The sequence below is a fragment of the Prionailurus viverrinus genome, chromosome B4 (genome assembly GCF_022837055.1).
Source record: "Prionailurus viverrinus isolate Anna chromosome B4, UM_Priviv_1.0, whole genome shotgun sequence".
Classification (NCBI taxonomy): domain Eukaryota; kingdom Metazoa; phylum Chordata; class Mammalia; order Carnivora; family Felidae; genus Prionailurus; species Prionailurus viverrinus.
The window spans coordinates 121,467,996-121,488,010 of NC_062567.1; the positions used below are offsets into that span (position 1 = coordinate 121,467,996).

General features: G+C 41.5%; 2 protein-coding genes across 5 annotated transcripts in view; one reads left to right on the forward strand and one right to left on the reverse strand.

The window, feature by feature from the left end:
• Positions 1-17,845, forward strand: part of TDG (thymine DNA glycosylase) — a 31,075-nt gene extending 13,230 nt beyond the window's left edge. For 2 of the 3 annotated variants that reach the window (XM_047867524.1, XM_047867522.1), the window contains 6 exons: positions 1,165-1,300; positions 1,495-1,577; positions 1,657-1,751; positions 4,843-5,014; positions 5,446-5,571; positions 6,186-8,112. In XM_047867524.1, the coding sequence (XP_047723480.1) occupies positions 1,165-1,300; positions 1,495-1,577; positions 1,657-1,751; positions 4,843-5,014; positions 5,446-5,571; positions 6,186-6,316 (743 nt within the window). In that variant the 3' untranslated portion in view covers positions 6,317-8,112. Of the gene's footprint in view, positions 1-1,164; positions 1,301-1,494; positions 1,578-1,656; positions 1,752-4,842; positions 5,015-5,445; positions 5,572-6,185; positions 8,113-15,105; positions 15,117-17,833 lie in introns of those variants that run through there. The other variant, XM_047867523.1, reaches the window with a different exon arrangement.
• GLT8D2 (glycosyltransferase 8 domain containing 2) overlaps positions 8,232-20,015 on the reverse strand; it is a 45,617-nt gene continuing 33,833 nt past the window's right edge. For both annotated transcript variants that reach the window (XM_047867527.1, XM_047867525.1), the window contains 6 exons: positions 17,944-18,061; positions 16,635-16,719; positions 15,892-16,004; positions 13,589-13,755; positions 12,193-12,305; positions 8,232-8,836 (listed from right to left, as the gene is read on the reverse strand). In XM_047867527.1, the coding sequence (XP_047723483.1) occupies positions 8,664-8,836; positions 12,193-12,305; positions 13,589-13,755; positions 15,892-16,004; positions 16,635-16,719; positions 17,944-18,061 (769 nt within the window). In that variant the 3' untranslated portion in view covers positions 8,232-8,663. The remainder of the gene's footprint in view (positions 8,837-12,192; positions 12,306-13,588; positions 13,756-15,891; positions 16,005-16,634; positions 16,720-17,943; positions 18,062-20,015) is intronic.

A 20,015-nucleotide genomic window follows, 5' to 3' on the forward strand; every position in this document is an offset into this window, starting at 1 on the left:
AAAAGTAGCACTTTCTCTTTTGTTTTGCTAATTGTTTTAAATGAGTTTTACTACTTTTTAAAATGAATTTTCTTTTTTAGTTGTTACCTACAGTCATAGTAACAATAGTACGTCATTGTGCCAGTATAGACAGAACACTGACCTTTCCAGATTTCTGCTATTTTATTTCCTAGGAGAGATGAAATGCATTGATCGTTGGGAATCAAGCTGTAACAGTTAAGAAATTCTGTGATTAGAGACATTCTGTTTTTCTAATTTTTTTTTAATGTTTATTTATTTTTGAAGGAGAGAGAGACAGAAGGTGAGTGGGGGTGGGGGCAGAGAGAGAGGGAGACACGGAATCTGAAGCAGGCTCCAGGCTCTGAGCTATCAAGCACAGAGCCCGATGCGGGACTCGAACCCACAAACCGCTAGATCATGACCTGAGCCAAAGTCAGACACTCAACCGCCTGAGCCCCGTTGTAGGCGCCCCTACTTCGTATCTGTATTAAAGACCCTCATACTTGTAGAGTGAATTTTAAACCCAATTGTAACTACTATTGTATTGTCTTAATATGTAAGTCGACTTACCTAACACCACCTAATAGAAAAAGGCATGCAGTAGGCCCTCAGAAAATACTAGTTGGTTATCTAAGAGTTACATTAAAAACATTTAAGGCAGAAGGTACAATAATGTGTTTTGGATCTAAGGACATATTATCTCCATTATTTAAAACAATTTCTAAGAGACGTTTGAATTTTTAATTTTTTCCATTGTCAAAGTGTTGGAATGTTCTGGGTCTGTTGGTGTATGTTTGTCTCTTTGAGGTATTCCAGGGGCAAGCAGTGGTATGACTAGTTTCTAGAAAGAAAACCAGTTTTGAAGTCTTCTACACTGACTAGCTGTGTATTCTCAACAGCCATTTACCTTGACTTCCCTGGGAAGAGGAGATAAAAATAGTAATTAATATTTCATAAGATCATTATGATTAAATGAGATAATCCATGCAAAGGGTTTATTAACACATAGTGATTGCTTGATACGGTATTTGACCTGTAATTTCCTAAATATCCTAAATGTTTTATTTATTTTTTTTAATTTCAGGATAAATATAGACTACCATAGTGATTCATGGGGCAAAAACCTTTGACCTACATGCAAATAAACTGAACTCTCTTTCACAGGGAAGTGTCTGTTTATGTCAGGCCTGAGTGAGGTCCAGCTGAACCATATGGATGATCACACTTTACCAGGAAAGTATGGTATTGGATTTACCAATATGGTGGAAAGGACAACACCAGGCAGCAAAGATCTGTCCAGGTAATTTCATTCATTTTTATAGGTTGGAACCTGACCATGCTGGTGTCTCATATACTCTAGGAACGCTGTATGTATCTAGTGCAAGCTGAGCTTAACAAGTATATGAATTGATGTTGTATTGAAAGCTCTCTGAATTCAGCATATTATAAATATTACCGCACTTATATTTTGACTACTTTTTAATTCAATTTTAGTAAAGAATTCCGTGAAGGAGGACGTATTCTAGTGCAGAAATTACAGAAATATCAGCCACGAATAGCAGTGTTTAATGGAAAATGTAAGATTTACTTTTAAATTTTGTCTTTTTTCTTTGCTAACATTATGGACAACGTAAATATGTTTGTATTTCATTTTAGGTATTTATGAAATTTTTAGTAAAGAAGTTTTTGGAGTTAAGGTTAAAAACTTAGAATTTGGACTTCAACCCCATAAGATCCCAGACACAGAAACTGTAAGTCCTTAAAATTATATTTGTATATCAGCTAAATATGAATTTTTTTTCTAGCTAGTTTTCCTTTTTTATTTGTCCTTTCCATTGTAACTTGTGCCATGAAAACAAAGCACTGGATTTTGTTGGGTAATAGTTATCTATCAACTCAAACTAATAGTTGCAGATTAATTCAGATACTGTTATTAAAGAAAGAAACATTTGTCAGATAAAATGTCTTATGTTATTTGGCTAAAATATTGAGAGGAGCTGGCTAACATACTACATTCAAAATATATTTAATGGCATATTCTTACCAAATTCAAGTAGATTAGCCCTTACTCAGTATGAAACAAATATATAAATACAGACATGCTCCCAATTAGTAACACTGCTCAGTGCCCCCTGTTTGTATATCTTAGCCCAGTGTCATTGTGGAGCCATCTAAATAGTGTGCAGCCCGGTTGCAGACAGACATCCAGACAACCTGCTTGGCCCTTGGTGTATTTACTGTCTTATACATAAAGGCATCACTAAGTAACAGTGGTTTTCAAACTCTGTTATTTCTGTATCGCTTCTGCAGACACTTAGTTCAGATTTTGCTTCTTAAATCTAGTTTTAAGTTTTGTTTACAACTTAAAAAAAAATTTTTTTTTAATGTTTCTTAATTTTTGAGAGAGAGAATGAACAGGGGAGGAGCAGAGAGATAGGGAGACAGAATCAGAAACAGGCTCCAGGCTCTGAGCTGTCAGCACAGAGCCCGACGTGGGGCTCGAACTCACAAGCCGCGAGACCATGACCTGAGCTGAAGTCGGACGCCCAACCGACTGAGCCACCCAGGCGCCCCTTGTTTACAACTTTTTGAAAAACAACATACAAAACACAGGCACATGTGTTATAGACAACATTTTATTTATTTTCGTTTTTTCTTTTTATTCTTTTCTTTTATGTTTATTTATTTCTGAGAGAGAGAGAGAGCCAGAGGGCAGCCGGGGGATGGGCAGAGAGAGAGGGAGACACAGAATCCAAAGCAGGCTCCAGGCTCTGATCTGTCAGCACAGAGCCCAAGGAGGGGCTGGAACCCACAAGCGGAGCCGAAGTCAGATGCTTAACCGACTGAAGCACCAGCCGCCCCTTTTTTTGTTTTTTGTTTTAATAAGTTTTTATTTATTTATTTTTGAGAGAGAGCGGGAACAAGTGGGGGAGGGGCAGAGGGGAAGGAAGATAGAGGATCTGAAGCGGCCTCCCTGTAGACAGCAGAGAACCTGATGCAGGGCTCGAACCGACAAACCGTGAGATCATGACCTGAGCCGAAGGCAGCTGCTCAACCAACTGAGCCACTCAGGCACCCTGACGACATTTTAAACGATGGAGGAGCCAGTGTGTCAACAGGTTTTTGTGGAGACCTCAGAATACAGTTTCTGCCACCTCCGTACATTTGCACTTTTCCTTTTTAAATTTCTTCTGTCTTTAACTTGTTACAAATATGTCATTGACAGAGTAGGTGGTAGCCCTGGTCTTTGTTTAAACCAAGGCCTACACTTACCTACTTTAGTAAAATTGTACAGGTGAGTTCATTGCTTCCTATAGATTACCTCATTATTGTCCCTTAAGAGCCAAATGAGGCTCAGGTACATCTCTTGGGTATTTGTGCCCGTAATAGGGTAGTACTAACTGAATTTGAATCCTATCATGATAGGTAATTTTAGCTCTTATATTGAGCTGAGAGTATTTTTATCTTTTAAAATATATTCTTTATCATGAGATTTTAACAGTTGTTGATGTTAGTGACTCCTCTTTGAAACACAAAAAAAGCTTTCAAATTTCTGGATCATTTTAATTGAAGAATATCTTAGGATTCGAAAAAGTGCTACTACACAACCTGGTAGCATTTGCACCTGCATATATTTATGAGTCAGGAGTTTCTAAATGCTTTCTACACAAAAGAAAATGAATAATTTGTTTTCTATAATGTTATGGAGGCCAGTATAAAAAAAAGTGCAAGAAATTGCAACTGGAAATTCTCCATAAACTAACAGCCTCACTCTTTGATGTACATGTGATATATATTGTTATATATTTAGTATTCTGTGAACAACAATTTGTCACCATTATCCAAAATGATAAATGCAAATGTCTTTCTGCTGGGCATTGCACTTCTAGGAATTTATCCAAGAGATACACTCACACATATTCAAAATGAAATATGTACAAGCTTTTTCACTACACCTTATAATAATAAAAGACTGGAAACAACCTAAATGCCCACAGCTGGGTCTTGGTTAAATAAGTATGCAAGTACTACACAGCTGCAAAAAAAGAAAGTCTAGGGGCACCTGGGTGGCTGAGTCAGTTGGGTGTCCAACTTCAGCTCAGGTCACGATCTCATAGTTTGTGAGTTTGAGCCCCGTGTCGGGCTCTGTGGACATGGGCTCTGTGGGCTTGGACTCTGGAGCCTGCTTTGGATTCTGTATCTCCCTGTCTGCCCCTCCCCCTGCTCATGCACTCGCTCTCTCTCTCTCTCTCTCTCTCAAATAAATAAAACATTAAAAACAACAAAGTCTTTTTACTCTGCTCTAGATATCTGATACAGAATTGTCTCTGAATACATTGTTGAGTAAAAAAGCAAGGTGTAGAACAGGGAATAGAGAACATGTTATCATTTGTGCGTTTTTTAAAAAGGGTGAGGGAGGGTACATATATTAGAGACATTTGATTCTATATTCATAGAATACCTCTGGAACCAGCAACTTTGATTGCCTCTGGGAAGAGAACTGGGTGGACAGAGACAGAATTAGGGGGAAATACTTTTCATTGTATACTACTTTTGTGCCTTTAGAATTGTGAACCATATGTTCACTGTTAAAAAGACAAGACTGTTAATTGGTAAATGAACATGGGGGGAAAGCCTCATTATTTTGATTTATTGACTTTGCAATAAGTAAATTTTACAAATTTTAACTCAAGAGACAAAACTACTGTTACTGATTTTACATATGTTAATATGTGATAGGCATCATAATTAATCCCCCCAAAGATAAATTTTTAAATCTCAATGTGAGTGGACTCAATAGATTTGTAACATTTATGTAACTGTAAAATTTTACGATTTTAGCTCTGCTATGTTATGCCATCATCCAGTGCGAGATGTGCTCAGTTTCCTCGAGCCCAGGACAAAGTTCATTACTACATTAAGCTGAAAGACTTACGAGATCAATTGAAAGGCATCGAACGAAATACAGACGTTCAAGAGGTGCAATATACATTTGATCTACAGCTGGCCCAAGGTATGTTTCCATTTTCGCCCTGTTTTTGGGTGTCATGGATATATACACTACTGAACGCACGCACATTGTGAGTTTAAAAGCAAGAGAAAGGGGAACGGTTACATCGTCGGCCAGAGTGTTCTGACAACGGATGTTAGTCACTGTTAAAATCTCCTTTTACCGAAGTTACCCATCTGTCGTGGGTGCTCCTACAGATGTCGAAGATAGAAGAAGCAACATAGCCTACCGGAAATTAAATCTGATAGGCTTTTACAGTTCCGATGAGTTAATTTAATAAATGTTATAAAGAGTTTAAAAGATGGCAACAAAAGATAGATCTCAGCACACTTGAACATTCAGGAAAAAGATTTGTTCGTGAGGATTTCTGAATAAAGCTGTTTTCAGAACCGTTGTACAAAAACAGCTGTAAATCCCTTTTACCCTCTCCACAGAGGATGCAAAGAAGATGGCTGTTAAGGAAGAAAAATACGATCCAGGTTATGAAGCAGCGTATGGCGGTGCTTATACTGAAAATCCGTGCAATAGTGACCCTTGCAGCTTCTCTTCCAATGGGCTAAGTATGTTCCTCCGTACGTGTCTGTCTTTCTCTCTTCCTCTCTTTCTTTCTTGCTCACGCGCACTAGCAGGGGAGGGGCAGAAGGAGAAGGAGAACGAATCTCAAGCAGGTTCCATACCCAGTGCAGAGCCTACACCAGGACTCGATCTCACGACCCTGGGATCCTGACCTGAGCTGAAATCAAGAGTCGAATGCTCAACCAACTGAGCCACCCAGGAACCTCTGTTTGTTTCTTTCAAACACTTGGTTTTGTCAGGACTGGGGAAATGCACTTTATTTTTTTTTAAAAGAGAATGAATTATTGAAGTGTGGGAATGGTACTATGAAAATCTTTTTAGTGACAGTGAAATGTGATGGTTATCTGAGGTTTCACCACGTAGGTGTTAGCAGCTCATTTTCATTAAGTCATTACGTCATTCTAATCACATTCCCTCCCTGAATGACCATTAAGGGTTTCTTAGTCCTGTATCTGCCAAGAGAACAGAAATTTATTATTGTATTGAAGAAGCTTGCTGTTTTAACGGCAGTCCTCCTCCGCTGGACTTTACACGATTGATGAATCGTGTAAAGCTTTTTAGATAGAATGAACTAACCTTCTTCTCCCCACCCTGGCAGCTGACAGTGGAGAATCAACTTTCAGTGACATTCCAAATGGGCAGTGGATGACCCAGTCGTTTACAGACCAGATTCCTTCCTTTAATAATCACTGCGGGACTCAAGAACAGGAAGAAGGAAACCATGCTTAAGACTGGTGTTTCTCAGCTCTACCTAAATGCTGCAGTTTTAATGCAGTAGTCAAGAAGGGGCTAACTGAAGCATTTTATTAGTATTTTATTCTGGTGATATAATCATATTATGGTTGTGTGGTAGAATCAACTGTATGAACCTGAGTAAGCTTGGAAGAAAAAAAGCACGGTTTTTTGTGTATGAGTTTTGTATTTGAATTAACCACCATTCCAGCTTTTTATAAAGTATATTTCATTATGAAGAAATTGATTTTCTTTTGGGAGTCACTTTTAATCTGTAATTTTAAAACGTAACTGTCCGAATATTTATACTTGATTATGAACTGTGCATAAACCCAGATATACCATTATTCCTTTTATGCCTAAGAAGGGCATGCTAATAATAATTAGCACCGGTCAAGAGGCAGATGTGTTGAATTCTATATGTGAAGCTAACCCCCAGGGGAGTCCCATGTGGTGCTGTCTAGCGGTGTTTGACGGGCTCCCTGAGGCGTACTCACCCTCAGACCCCTTGGCCTCACCAGCAGGGAGGGTTTGGGAGAGTTGCTCAGCCGTAGAAATGTCAAGTGTGGCCTCACCCAGCCTTCTCTGACAGGGCGCTGAGCCCTGCCTTTGGCCTCCTCACCCCTGCGTGTTAATCCTCTAGTATAGGCAGAAACTGCCCTGCTGGAATGGTAAATTCCAGAGAATGCAGTAGACCTTTTAAAGTTTGTTATTTCTTCTGTGTTTTACTTGAGAGACATACATTTGATAGGGAAGGAACTGAATTTTTCTTACGGTATCTAGCACCTCCTTGGCTTTAAGGGCGTAACATGGAAAGTGGTGAGAAATGAACTCAGGCTGAGCAACAAGAAGCTGGGGTGTTTGATAATCTTATTTAAGCTGGTGCTTTATGTACGTGAGATGTATTAAAATAACAGAATTTTTCTTGCTATGTGAATCTAATAAGCTGTCACTTAAAAAATTTTCTCTGCGTCATTGCTGTCTGTTACTGTGGACTTAAGTGAGCCTCGTGGCAGGGTTAGTTTGAAGTAACGTACTTGTGTGATTTTCTAATGCCTTTTCCATGGTGCTACAGATAGTCCAGACTACTAGGCCTGGTGGATAGTAAAGCTGGGTATTCAGAAATGCCATTTGCAATTAACTCCTGGTCACTTCTGAATATCCTGATTTCATACATACCCAGGGGGCATGCTGTTTTTCAATATGAAAATATTTATGAGGTGTTTTTTTTTTTTCTAAGAGATTATATGGCTTGTTCTTCTCTATATGATAAGAGAAACAAATTCTTGTGAATCTTAACATACTTTTTAGCTGTGGCTATGATGGATTTTATATTTCTTTTAGTCTAGGTCAAGCTGTGTAAAAGTCATTCATGTTATTTAACTCATGTACTGTACTGCTGTTTACATGGATGTTTCATGCGGGTGCTTTGAAGTGCCTTGCATCAGGGATTAGGAACAATTGAATTATTTTTTCATGGGACTATGTAAAGCATGGAAGTAGGAATTGCTTTGGTATATAATGATTGTAGCTTTACAATAGATTTTTTTTTTTTTAATCTGACTGGAGAAAATACCCTTAAAATTATAATGGACCCTCATTAGAGAATGGGTTTGAGGATTTTCCAAGCATACAACAATGGTGTTTTTCATTACATTTGACAGATGAGTAGTAAACGTTGATATATCCCCTATGTGACAATATGAGACTTTTTCATTAAATAATATTGGAAAGGTTTTTAAATTCATTTGGAAGTCTGATGGTTTTTACAATAAAAATACCAAGAACGATTATCCTAAGTTGCAGGTTTTTCTGCGGCAGAAGTGACTGGTATTCTTTCCCCCTTTAGGCCTCAGATCCGTCTACCTTGTGTTATGTTTAAGGTATTGAATAATATATGCACTGCAAATCATTTAAAAATCTGCATATCTTTTATTTTTACATACATTCATGTTTTAAATGTAGTTTGTTGTTTTACAAAAGACAAGACTGGCAACCTGTGAGAAAATACCTATGTGTGAAAAACACATTGAGAAATTTTAAAAACTTGTGGGTACAGGTTGTCATTGAGAGTTAAGCAAATTGATTGCTGAAACCTAGGTGGGTTTATTTCCTTCCGACAATATATCTGACTCACATCATCTTGATTTCCATAATTACCACTTACACTTAAGGAATCAGTACCTACGTAATCCAGGGTACTATTTGCCCACAGTAGTCTTTGTGTTTTACGTTGTGGATCATTTGTACCAAAGGGTACTGTTCATAAAGAACAATGATATAGTAGGGCTATAAATGGACAATTCCACATTTTTATACAGGGAATATATAAAATGTCGTTACATCAGCTGCTGTGGTGATTGAGTTTAAATATCCCTGCGGGGTCAGGAACAAACCAGCTTTCCCATAAGTCGTTGTGAACACTAGGGAAGTCCCAGGGTTTATGTCTTCCATTCCAGTGGAGTAATTTTGCTTCCTGCAGAAAATGCTCCGAATATCTGGTATCTGGATTCCAGCCTTCATTGTATTCAGAAGAAAATAATAGGCTTGTTAGAAAGCAAACTTTTTATATTGAATGAGTACAAGTTCATTATTTAAAAAATTAAGCAAATCAAAGAGTATACATGGAAGAATTTACCACCTCCCCTAAATCTCCAAAATAACCACTGTTAGAGTTTCTCATGAAATCCTCCTACAAATATTCTACCTGTATGCCAGTGTGTGTGTGTGTGTGTGTGTGTGTGTAATATAGCACATGTGGAGTTACTGAATTGTTTTTAAATGTTCATTTTTGAGAGAGAGAGAGGGAGGGAGACAGAATCCAAAGCAGGCTCCGTGCTGTCAGCACAGAACCTAATGCGGAACTCGAACCCACGGACTGTGAGAGCATGACCTGAGCCAAAATCAAGAGTCAGATGTTTAACCGACTGAGCCACCCAGTCGCCCCAAAGTTACTGAATTATTTTTAATGGCTACATGGAATGCATATATAATCATTTATTTAGTGAGTTCCTTATTAAGGACATTTAGGTTGTTCCTGTCCCCTCACTAACATAAGCAGTGGCACAGTGAACAGGCTCCTGTGCGGGTTTGTGCGTGTCTACAGACACATTTGTGGGGTAAAGCCTTGTAGATGGACTTGCTAGACTGAAGGGCGCATGTGCCTTTACATTTTGATAAGAGGTTGCCAGATTGTTCCCAAAAGAAGTTGGATCAGTTTCCCTCCCACATAGAGTTTATAGGAGTTCTTGTTTCTCTGCATTTTCCCTCCTTAGTGTGTACGACGACATCTTCCTGTAACAGTCGTGTTTTTACCTTATGAAGCGTGACAAAGAATAATATTCACTTTTTAACACAAAACTATCTCCATTTGAATATTATTCCACTCATAAGGAGTCACTTAGGGTGTGTTTATCCCAAAATTGCCAGAGTATTTTTAGAACCTCTCTTCCAGAAGTGCTTTAAGATCTGGAGAACGTAATTTTTTAAATATCCTCTATGATGTTAAATTTTCTTCCTATGAAAGGAATTTAACATGTTTTTAAAAATCCATTAAGGAAAGAGAAGGTGGTGAACAGCTGGAGTTGTGTTATTCTAGCTTAACATATGATACAAGAAAAATAAAAATAAAAATCCATCTTCCGTTATTCATAAACGTAGCTGTGAAGGCAGTTACAGAAGAGAAGCTGGGTGTTTCAGGCTATGGTTATGTAACTGGAATAATTATCAACTTCCAGAGAATCTATACAAAGGAAATGTTCATTTGAGAAGAAGCACCTTTTTTTTTTTTAATGTTTATTTTTGAGAGAGAAAAAACACAAGTGGGGGCGGGGCAGAGAGAAGGAGACACTGAATCTGAAGCAGGATCCAGGCTCCAAGCTGTCAGCACAGAGTCCAACACGGGGCTCGAACTCACAAACTGGGAGATCATGACCTGAGCCAAAGTCGGACGCTTAACCGACCGAGCCACCCAGGCGCCTCTATTTTTTTTAATGTTTATTTGTTGTAAGAGAGAACACAAGCAGGGGAGGGGCAGAGAGAAGGAGAGGGGAATCTCAAGCAGACTCTGCTTTCAGCACGGAGCCCCACACAAGGGCTCAATCCCGTGAACCATGAAATCATGACCTGAGGTGATAAGCTGGATGCTTAACTGACTGAGCCGCCCAGGCACCCCAGGAGGAAGCAACTTAGAGTCTTCACTGAGACATCATCTCTCTGCTCCATGATTGGAGGATTCTATATGGGCTTGCAGTTTGCTTTAGCTAAATACGTTTCATAAATTTTTTATGTCTTAAGCCTACCAGCTTAGACCCAGACTTAATACCCATTAGTGTTACATTGCTTCCTGCTTCCAAAACACTCTAAAGCCAAATCATTTTTCAAATGATTTCTGTGTAGATTTACTTTGCAGACTTCCCGGATTCCAAAACCTTCCGCACAGATGTAGTCTCTGTTCTACAAAGAGAAATGACTTCTTTCTCTTGGGAAGATTCTGCCCCTCCCTACTTACCAGCTAGATATTTCATGAAATGTGAGTCTCTGTTCCAAGATCATAGAATGCTCTAACCTTATCCATTTAAGCTCCACATAGCTGTTCGTACACATTTTTTGTAGACCTACAACTTTGATGAGCTTTTCTGCACATTGATTACAGGGAAATGTTGATATTTGACCTAATAGGGAACCTAACATTATAAATCAGATGGGACACTAGAATCCTTAACTTGCCTGTGTTGCTCTTGTGTGCATACAGAAAATCGAGGAGGATTCTGGTAGTAAGGCAGAAGCAAATCTATACAGAATCCTTAAAAGGAGACTGGAGCCCAGCTTCAATGGCTTTATGTGTCCTTTCTTTTAAAAGGGAGAGTAAGGGACATATATACCACCTTGCAGATTGTTCTGAGAATTAGAAAAAATATTCACCTTTATCACCAGAACCTAGCCCATTTCTTGACAATGTAGAAGATACTTAGTAAATACACATCCATAATCTATTGTCTCCAATTCTAAAATAATCTTCAAATGTCTGAAAACAAAAGGATTTTTAACTTTTTTGGTAGCAAAACCTAGATCCCACTCAGGGTATTGCGTAACATAAATATATGCATTACATTACATTTTTGAAATTCAAAACCTTTCCAATTCCTAAACAGGTCTGGCCCAGTGCTTTTGGCTAAGGGATTGTGGCCGTGTGTTTGAATGTATGTGACTGTCTTCTGGGCCAAGCTGTGTTCTAAGCAATTTACATGTATTAGGTAATTTATTCCTTATAGAAACTTTATAAGGTTCTATTAGCTTCAGTTTACAAATGGAGACACTAAGGCATAGAAGGGTTGAACAATTTGCCCAACGTGGGTAATAGCAGAACTGGGATTCCAGTCCATACCCAAGAGTCTGCATGCTTGTGGTGAAGAGTGAATGCAAGACATGCTACACAATCAGGAAACAACTTCTTTTTAAAAGATAAGCCTCCACCTATCTAAACTCCTCACAAAACACGGTGTTAATTTGTTCGGTTTTGCCCACTGCAGGCTACTGCAAGAGGGCAATAAAGGCGAAGTGGAAAAGTTTTGACAGTAAAGGCTTGTTGTAAGAATAGCTAATGTTTATCGAGCACCTACCATATGCTAAGCGTGAGTCTAATTGCTTTTCTAGAAACACATTCCTAGAAACACACCTCTCAGGAAGGCCAGTTTTGTCAGCTGCATTTGTAGACTGAGCAGCGGAGGTTAAATAATGTGTCCAAGATCACCTCCAACATCACCCGGAGGACTGGATCTCAGGAAGCTGGTGTTATATATAGCACACTCTCCTCGCCTTGTGCTCGCAGGTCTAGAACATGCACATTTGTGTTGTCTTCCTAAAATACTTACCCAGGTGCCGTATGTGCCACAGGGGGTTGATGGTGGAGTATTTCCCATGAAACACGATCAGCATCGGGGAGGTGGCCACCCCTCCTCCCAGGGAGCTGCTGTAGAGATTTTCCCTAAGAAATCGAACAGAAACGCACCATTTGGCCTGGAGCCCCACAGACTCCTATAAAGTAGAATCTACTAATTTTGAAAGATGTGAGACCATCTCTCGCTATATATTAAGACTATGGTTTTTCACTTTCCCCCAACTTTTTATTTTGAAAATTGTCAGACAACACAGAATTGTAAGAAGGGTACCGTGAACCCCATACCATCCACCTAGATTTACAGCGTAGCATTTTACCATTTTCGCTTTTATCCTTTTTTAATGGCAAATACTGAAGATCAAATTCTGATCCTACATTATTTAGAATAACTTTACTCACAAATTCAAAGTTAGGGTGGTATTGAAAATATCCAGATAGAAAAGACGAACAGGAAATACAGTGAGATGATAATTGTGGTTGTGTTAGAGGGGTTTTTCCCCCCATATTTTAAAACTTGGATGATGAAAAATGATACATTTTTAAAAACTCAACTTCCAAAACCAAAGTTGAGTTTATAAAATAATTCTTTTTTTTTTTAATTTTTTTTTAACGTTTATTTATTTTTGAGACAGAGAGAGACACAGCATGAACAGGGGAGGGTCAGAGAGAGAGGGAGACACAGAATCGGAAGCAGGCTCCAGACTCTGAGCCATCAGCCCAGAGCCCGACGTGGGGCTCGGACTTGCAGACCGCGAGATCGTGACCTGAGCTGAAGTCGGACGCTCAACCGACTGAGCCACCCAGGCGCCCCGTAAAATAATTCTTTTTAAGTTTATTTATTTTGAGAGACAGAGAGTGCGAGTGGGGGAGGGGCAGAGAGAGAGGGGGAATCTCAAGCAGGTCCACTCTGTCAGCACAGAGCCTGACGTGGGGCTCGAACTCACAAAACTGTGAGATCATGACCTGAGCTGAAATCAAGAGTTGGATGCCCAACCGAGTGAGCCACCCAGGCACCCCAGAGTTTATAAAAATAATTCTTCAAAACAAATTATGTAGGAAGAAACTCAACTGAGAAATGGTTTTCAGTGGAAAAGGTTCACTAGGATTCTGGGAGAAGACTTAAAGTCACATTACGAATTCATTAGAAAAAATGTTTGTATGATGAGATTGTGCAGGATCTCGGTTCCACTGACATACCGTTTGGGGACAGATTTTCGTCTGCTGTCCCCATTCTTTCTCACCCATGCCTCTGTAAGCAAATCTGATCTAAGATGTCTGTGAAATATTTCTAACCCCTGAGATATGCATAGAAAATTAATTACGCAATTTTGTCCCCAAGCAAGGAAAATGGTAGAAGGGTTTACACCTACTCCACATTTTTTTGCATCCATTTCTCCAGTTGTTTGGTGATACGTTGATGCTTCCATTCCGTCATGTTGGCGACAATCACGCCGGGATTGAAAGAGCACGTGCTGGGGCTTATGCCAAGGTCTTTTATGGTCTTCTTCCTATAGTCCAGATAGCCCATGTATGTATTCTGTAAAGGAACAGGATATGCCCTTGACCAACACATCTTTTGTTTCTGGAAAACGATCATTTTCTGGAAACCACTGGGCAGCGTTTCTGGGTTTCCTCCTGTGTCACAAGCCATTTCTTAGTGTCCTTTGCTTTTTTTCGTGTTTCCCCAACCTCGAAGGGCTGAGTGCCCCCTAGTCTCCTTGCCTGCACCTGTTCCTGTCTCTAGTACGAGCTCCCCAGACAGCCTCATCCGGTCTCGAGGCCCAAAATACTATCTGTGCAGCCAGCCTTGACCTCTCCTCTGGATTCCCAAAGCCTGCTACATCTGTTGGCAGATACTGCGTCTCCTTCTGGATGCTTAACAAGGCAGCTCTACTTACATCCAAAAACTGATCCTGATCCTGGCCGGAACTCGCTTCCCCACAACCCGCCTACCTCAGTTACCGGCAACACTATTCTTCCAGTTACTTGGGCAAAAAACCCAGGGCCATTACGTCCTCCGTGGCTCCTTCACACTCACTTTGCATCCAAATCTGCCAGCAAGTCCTGTTTGTCTCATCTCCCAAAATATATCCATAAGCCAACCACTGCCTATGCTGCAGCCTTCCCGGTCTGGGCTGTAATCCCCACTCACAGGACGTCCGCGAGCCCCTCCTAAACTGTTCCTGCTTCCACCCTTGTCAACTTCACTCTGTCTCTATGTTATTCATCTGCTCAAAGCCTCTCCAGTGGCTTTCCGTCTCAGTAAAAGCCAGAGTTCCTAAGATGTGTTGCCGTGCCCTAGGCCATCTGCCCCCAGCGCCATGACCTTTCTCGCCTATTCTCACGCCGGTTCCCTCTGCCACCCTGACCTCCTTGCTCCTGCAATAAAAGAAAGACACACTCCTGCTTCAGGACCTTTGCACTTGCTGTTACCTCTTCTTGGAATGCTTTCCCCCTAAATATCTGCTGAGCTAAGCCCCTGACTTCTTTTACGTGCAGGCTCAGCGACACCATGTCAGGGGAGCCTTCCCTGATCACCCAATTTAAAATACAACCCAACCTGCATCCTGAGCCTCTGTTAAATATTTTGTTTACTGTCTTTTCCCACTAACACGTAAACTTCACAAAGGCAGGCATTTCAGTTTTGTTTACTGTACTGCTGGTACCTAAAACAGTGCCAGCACCATGGTAAGCACATGGGTGGTTGTGGAGTGGCTGTGATATGAGGCGGGACGTTACTGTTCCACCCACACAGGCTGTCACAATCCACCTCAAGCTCAGTGCGATGCCCAAGCGCAACACGGAAATCATGGACACGCTCGAGCAGTTTCCATGTGCCAGCCTCTGTTCTAGGAACTTTGCACACATTACCTCGTTAATCGCACAGTCACTTTACACGTATTAACTAATTTAATTCTCACCATAACTCTACGAGGGAAGTACTGTTATTACCTCTGACAACCGAGGGAGAACCGCACGGCCACGCACTTGCCCAGGGCTGCAAACCTACTAAGGGGTGGAGCCAACCTGTTGACTAAGGTCCTAGGCCTCAAAGTATGTCACACTTCTACTGTCAACATGTCTAAAATGATGTCCTGGAACTTTGTTTAAAGAACAGCATTTGATTCTTAATAACACCTTGTATTTTAAAGCCATCCTTTTAGTTTCAGTATTACAGACAGGTTCGACTTCCCTCATTTCCACCAGGGTAAGTTGCTCTTTACCCTTGAGCAAAATCAGTATTTTCCTCTGTTGAAAGGAAAACACACACACACACACAAAAACCAATGATCAAAACTCTGACAACAGGACCAAAAGTCCAGGGACTGTCTTACAGGAAACCCCATCTCGGACAGGGGTGGTTGCAGCCACTTAGGTAACACCTGTCACTTCTGGAGCATTACTGCAGGCTGGAGCTCTGGCATCGTGTGATTTCATCACAGCTCACAAAAACCAAATGAAACAGGTACCATTGTTGCCATGTGTCAGACAGGCAGAGAAGGACTTGCAGGGCTAACTTGCCCCAGAGTCGGTACACAGGGAGCTGGGGCCGAACGGACAGCCCGGGCCCTGTGCTGCGCTCCAAGGTTAGATGATTGTGCACTGTGGGGAAGGGAGGGGAAGGGAAGGGAACAGCAGAGCGAAGCCAGGACCTCCACGCCAGCGAGCCCACCTGCAGCCCCACAAATCTGTTCATGTCCTGAGCGGAGGGCAAATCGCAGTCATCCGAAAAAGCTGCCGCGTGGCCCAGGGCCAAAGTGGTGTCATAGAGTTCCTGGATGTCACCTGAATTCAGAAAACACCAGTGGCTTAAATATTATAGCATTTGGTTTTGAGCTAGATAGAGCCTTAGACTGTCCCAACAGTCCCTGATTTTGCTATGGAGGAAAAGTATGTGATCTCAATTTCGAGTGGCCTGGCGATTTACTTAATAACATAGTTTGTCTCAATTCAGAAGGCCACTTGATGATAAGGTCAGATCGGCACTGGCTAAATGTCTTTACTTCCGTTGCCATGTAGAGACCACACCAGTGCTTAGCTTATTTGCATGTGAAAGAGAGAGAAAGAGAGAGCAACACTTAGACACCAAAACGTAGCTCACTTTTAAGAATGTCGTGAGGGAGACTTTATTCCTCTACATTTTAGGGATGCAGAGAAAGGAGAGGCTACTGAGCTATTTATTACCGACTTCAACAGTCAGAGAGTGGCTCTCAGTCAACTGGACTGTCCAGTGAAGTGAGTTATCAACCCCCATTTTCAAAACATCCCCAAATTTATAACAATACTGTTCTCCCATCTTGAATACGCAGTCACAGTCGCTGGGCATCTAGCTACTTGGAAACTGAAGGAGATAGACAGTTATTCTACTTATCGGCTGCTCCTTTTCCGAGCGTTCTTGGCAGTCGGCGTGTATACCTTGTACGATTACGTCATCGTCCAAATAGATGACTTTCTCATGTTGATGGATAAGCAGAGGGAGATAAAAGCGGACAAAGTTCAGCTGTTAAAACAACAGAAAAAAAAGTGATGGTGGGGAAGAGGCATATGGCTCAGTGTCTTCTAGTGCTCTTATGGGGGTGGCTTTGACCATGGCCTCAGTTCCGCTCCAGGTGTGGAACAAAATAAAACAGTCCATAAAGATGCCTCGCTGCAGCTTCCTGGTTCCAAGTTATCCGGGCCCCGGGCTGCAGCTGATGCTGGCCCATCAGTGCCCTTCCAGACCCAAACCCTCATCTGCCGAGACTGTGACATGACTTGGGTCTCCATGAGCCGCTGTACTGGGAGTCACGGAGGCTTCCTGGTCAATCTTTTAGGACACAAAGTGCCTGCCCTCCTCTATACTAGTAATTTGATTACCGTCAACTAAATCAGCCTTACACACACACACACACACACACACACACACACACACACAGGACACAGGGGCACAGGGGCATCATCCCAACCACGAGCTCAACCTCTTAGCTCCCTGGACCAGAAAAAAGTCAGACAAGCATGAGCTGAGGGTGAGAGTCATATGGTTTCATTAGCCATAACACTATCGAACCCAAAGTTCTAGCTCAGCTCACACTCTGACAATAAATATAAGGAACTGGGGAAAGATAACATCATTAGAGGGCATAGAATTCAGTACATTTTCAAGGATGGATGTAACAAGCATATGCAGAAACCAGCTGCATTTTCTGTGAACCTGCCATCAATACTACTCTTCATGCAAGAGAGTCCCTTTAATAAGAACTCTTGCAGTAAAATACCTTAAGATTCCCAATTCTAGGGAAAAAAAGCGGTGTCTCCTGAAAATATTACCTTAGTTGATACTATGAGGTATATCATCTATCACGCTACTGGTTTTCCTTAGCTGCCGGGATACTTGGGCTAAATTCAACGTCCAATTACAGCACACATAACACGCTGTCGGTTGGGAATACTTTTCCTGGCCTCACTATTTGGCCCCTACCCCCAACCTCTACAGGCATATTCACACACAGAAATGCATCCTACGTTTTCTTATGCTTCATTTCTGCTTGAATAGCTTCATTTTATTTATGTGAACCATCTTAAATCCTTCCGGAGCAGGTGACTTATAAATTATAAATAAGCAGACCTTGGTGGAGATCTGACACTGCTTCATAAATATTCTGTCTGCATCCCAGTGGCCAGTGCTCCCCACTGAGCAAGGGTCTCACCGAAGACTGTCCCCAGCACGTGCACGATTCCTACTCACAGGCTGGAGCAATTCTGGCCTTGATGAGTCCGGTCTGACCTTCCCCTTGAGGACTATCGGGTTGAATTCCACGATTTTAAAGTTTATTTCTCTTAGTTTAGAATGTTCAATCCATTTTCTAAAGAGATGACAACAAACAAACAAAAAACACCTCTAGCATATACACCTCCAACCTTTTGCCTCAATTTCCCTATTGCCTCAGAGTTGATCTGTGGCCTCTTTCGAAAGTTACAAATAAAATGTGTATAACCTTAGTAGAGTTTAGTCTATAAAACCTTCTGATTTTTTTCCCCCCATCTGGTCTGGCTTCCGATCTTTCCTCTCTTTTTTCTTTAATTCACGTAACTCTGCAAAGGAAATGAAGCAAAACAGTAATAACCAAATAGCTCCCCAGATCCACATAATCTCCACAGGAAACTGGGAGAACAAAATGTGTTCCTTCTTCCTTACAAAGCATCTGCGGGTCCTGGTCCCTGTTTGCCACGGGGTTACCAGATTTTGTCAACAGATGAAGCAGGACATCCTGGATCTCCTACCTGCCTTCTTCCTCTGCTATTTCCACTCCAAGGACAATTTGAAGTGATCCTGGCCTCTTTGTCTGTCTCTCCATGTTCCCGACCTTTCCTCGCTTCCTGCCTTCCCCTCCTCCCTCCCCCCGACCCTCTCCCCCCATGTCTGCTCAGTCGCACACAGTCTGCGACTATCTTTTATCCAATTCATGATACAATTCTTGGCAGAAATTATCTCAAAACAATTGTTAATGACCAAAGCCACACATGGTAGCATCTGTTGTTGCTCAAAAGTTGACAAATCAATCCCTGGAACAAAATTTAGATCTGCAAAATTTGAACCATAAAAAGCAGCCATTTACACAATGTTATATGTTAATTATATTTCAAATCCGGAGGGGGGGAGAAGTCATGTCAATAAGAAAAAGATAGACAACCCTACTGAAAAACTGGCAAGAGACTTGAATGCGCAAATCTAAGTAGCCAAGAAATGTGTGAAAAAAAGTGCTGGGCGGTGGGGGGACCTGGGTGGCTAAGTCAGTGAAGCATCTGACTAGGCTCAGGTAATGATCACGCAGTTTGTGGGTTCAAGCCTCCTGTCAGGCTCTGTGCTGACAGCTGAGAGCCTGGAATCTGCTTCAGATTCTGTGTGTCTCTCTCTCTCTGCCCCTCCCCTACTTGTGCTCTCTCTCTCTCTCTCTGTCAAAGATAAACATTTAAAAAAGAACATTTAAATTTTTTTTTTAAAAAGTGCTCAATCTCATTTAAAATGAAGGAATCTCAAGTTAAACCATGATGAGATAGCCCTGGACACCTATCAGGATGGCAAAGTTAAAAAGACTGACCATACTGGGGCGGCTGTGTGGCTTGGTCGGTTAACCGTCCAACTCTTTTTTTTTTTAATGTTTATTTATTTTTGAGAGAAAGAGAGATAGAATGTGAGCAGGGGAGGGGCAGAGAGAGAGGGAGACACAGAATCTGAAGCAGGCTCCGGCCTCTGAGCTGTCAGCACAGAGCCCGATGCAGGGCTCGAACTCACAGACCGTGAGATCGTAACCTGAGCTGAAGTCGGACACTCAACTGACTGAGCCACCCAGGTGCCCCAACTCTTTTTTTTTTTTTTAATGCTTATTTATTTTTGAGAGAGCACGAGGCATGGGGCGGGGGCGGGGTGCAGAGAGAGAGGGAGACACAGAACCCGAAGCAGGCTCCGGGCTCTGAGCTGTCCGCACAGAGTCCAACGCAGGGCTCGAACTCACAAGCCGTGAGATCGTAAACTCAGGTGAGGTCAGGCGCTTAACTGACTGAGCCACCCAGGAACCTCAAGTGTCTGATTCTTGATTTCGGCTCAGGTCATGATGTGGGCTGACAGTAGGGAGCCTGCTTGGGAATCTGTGTCTCCCTCTTTCTCTGTCCCTCCCCTGCTCAAAATCTCTCTCTTTCTCTCAAAGAAAAGAAATAAACATTAAAAAAAAAAACAAAAAAAAAACCCTGACCATACCACATTGGGTGGTGGTTGTTACATGGGTATGTTTACTTGTGATGACTCACTAAACTGCACGC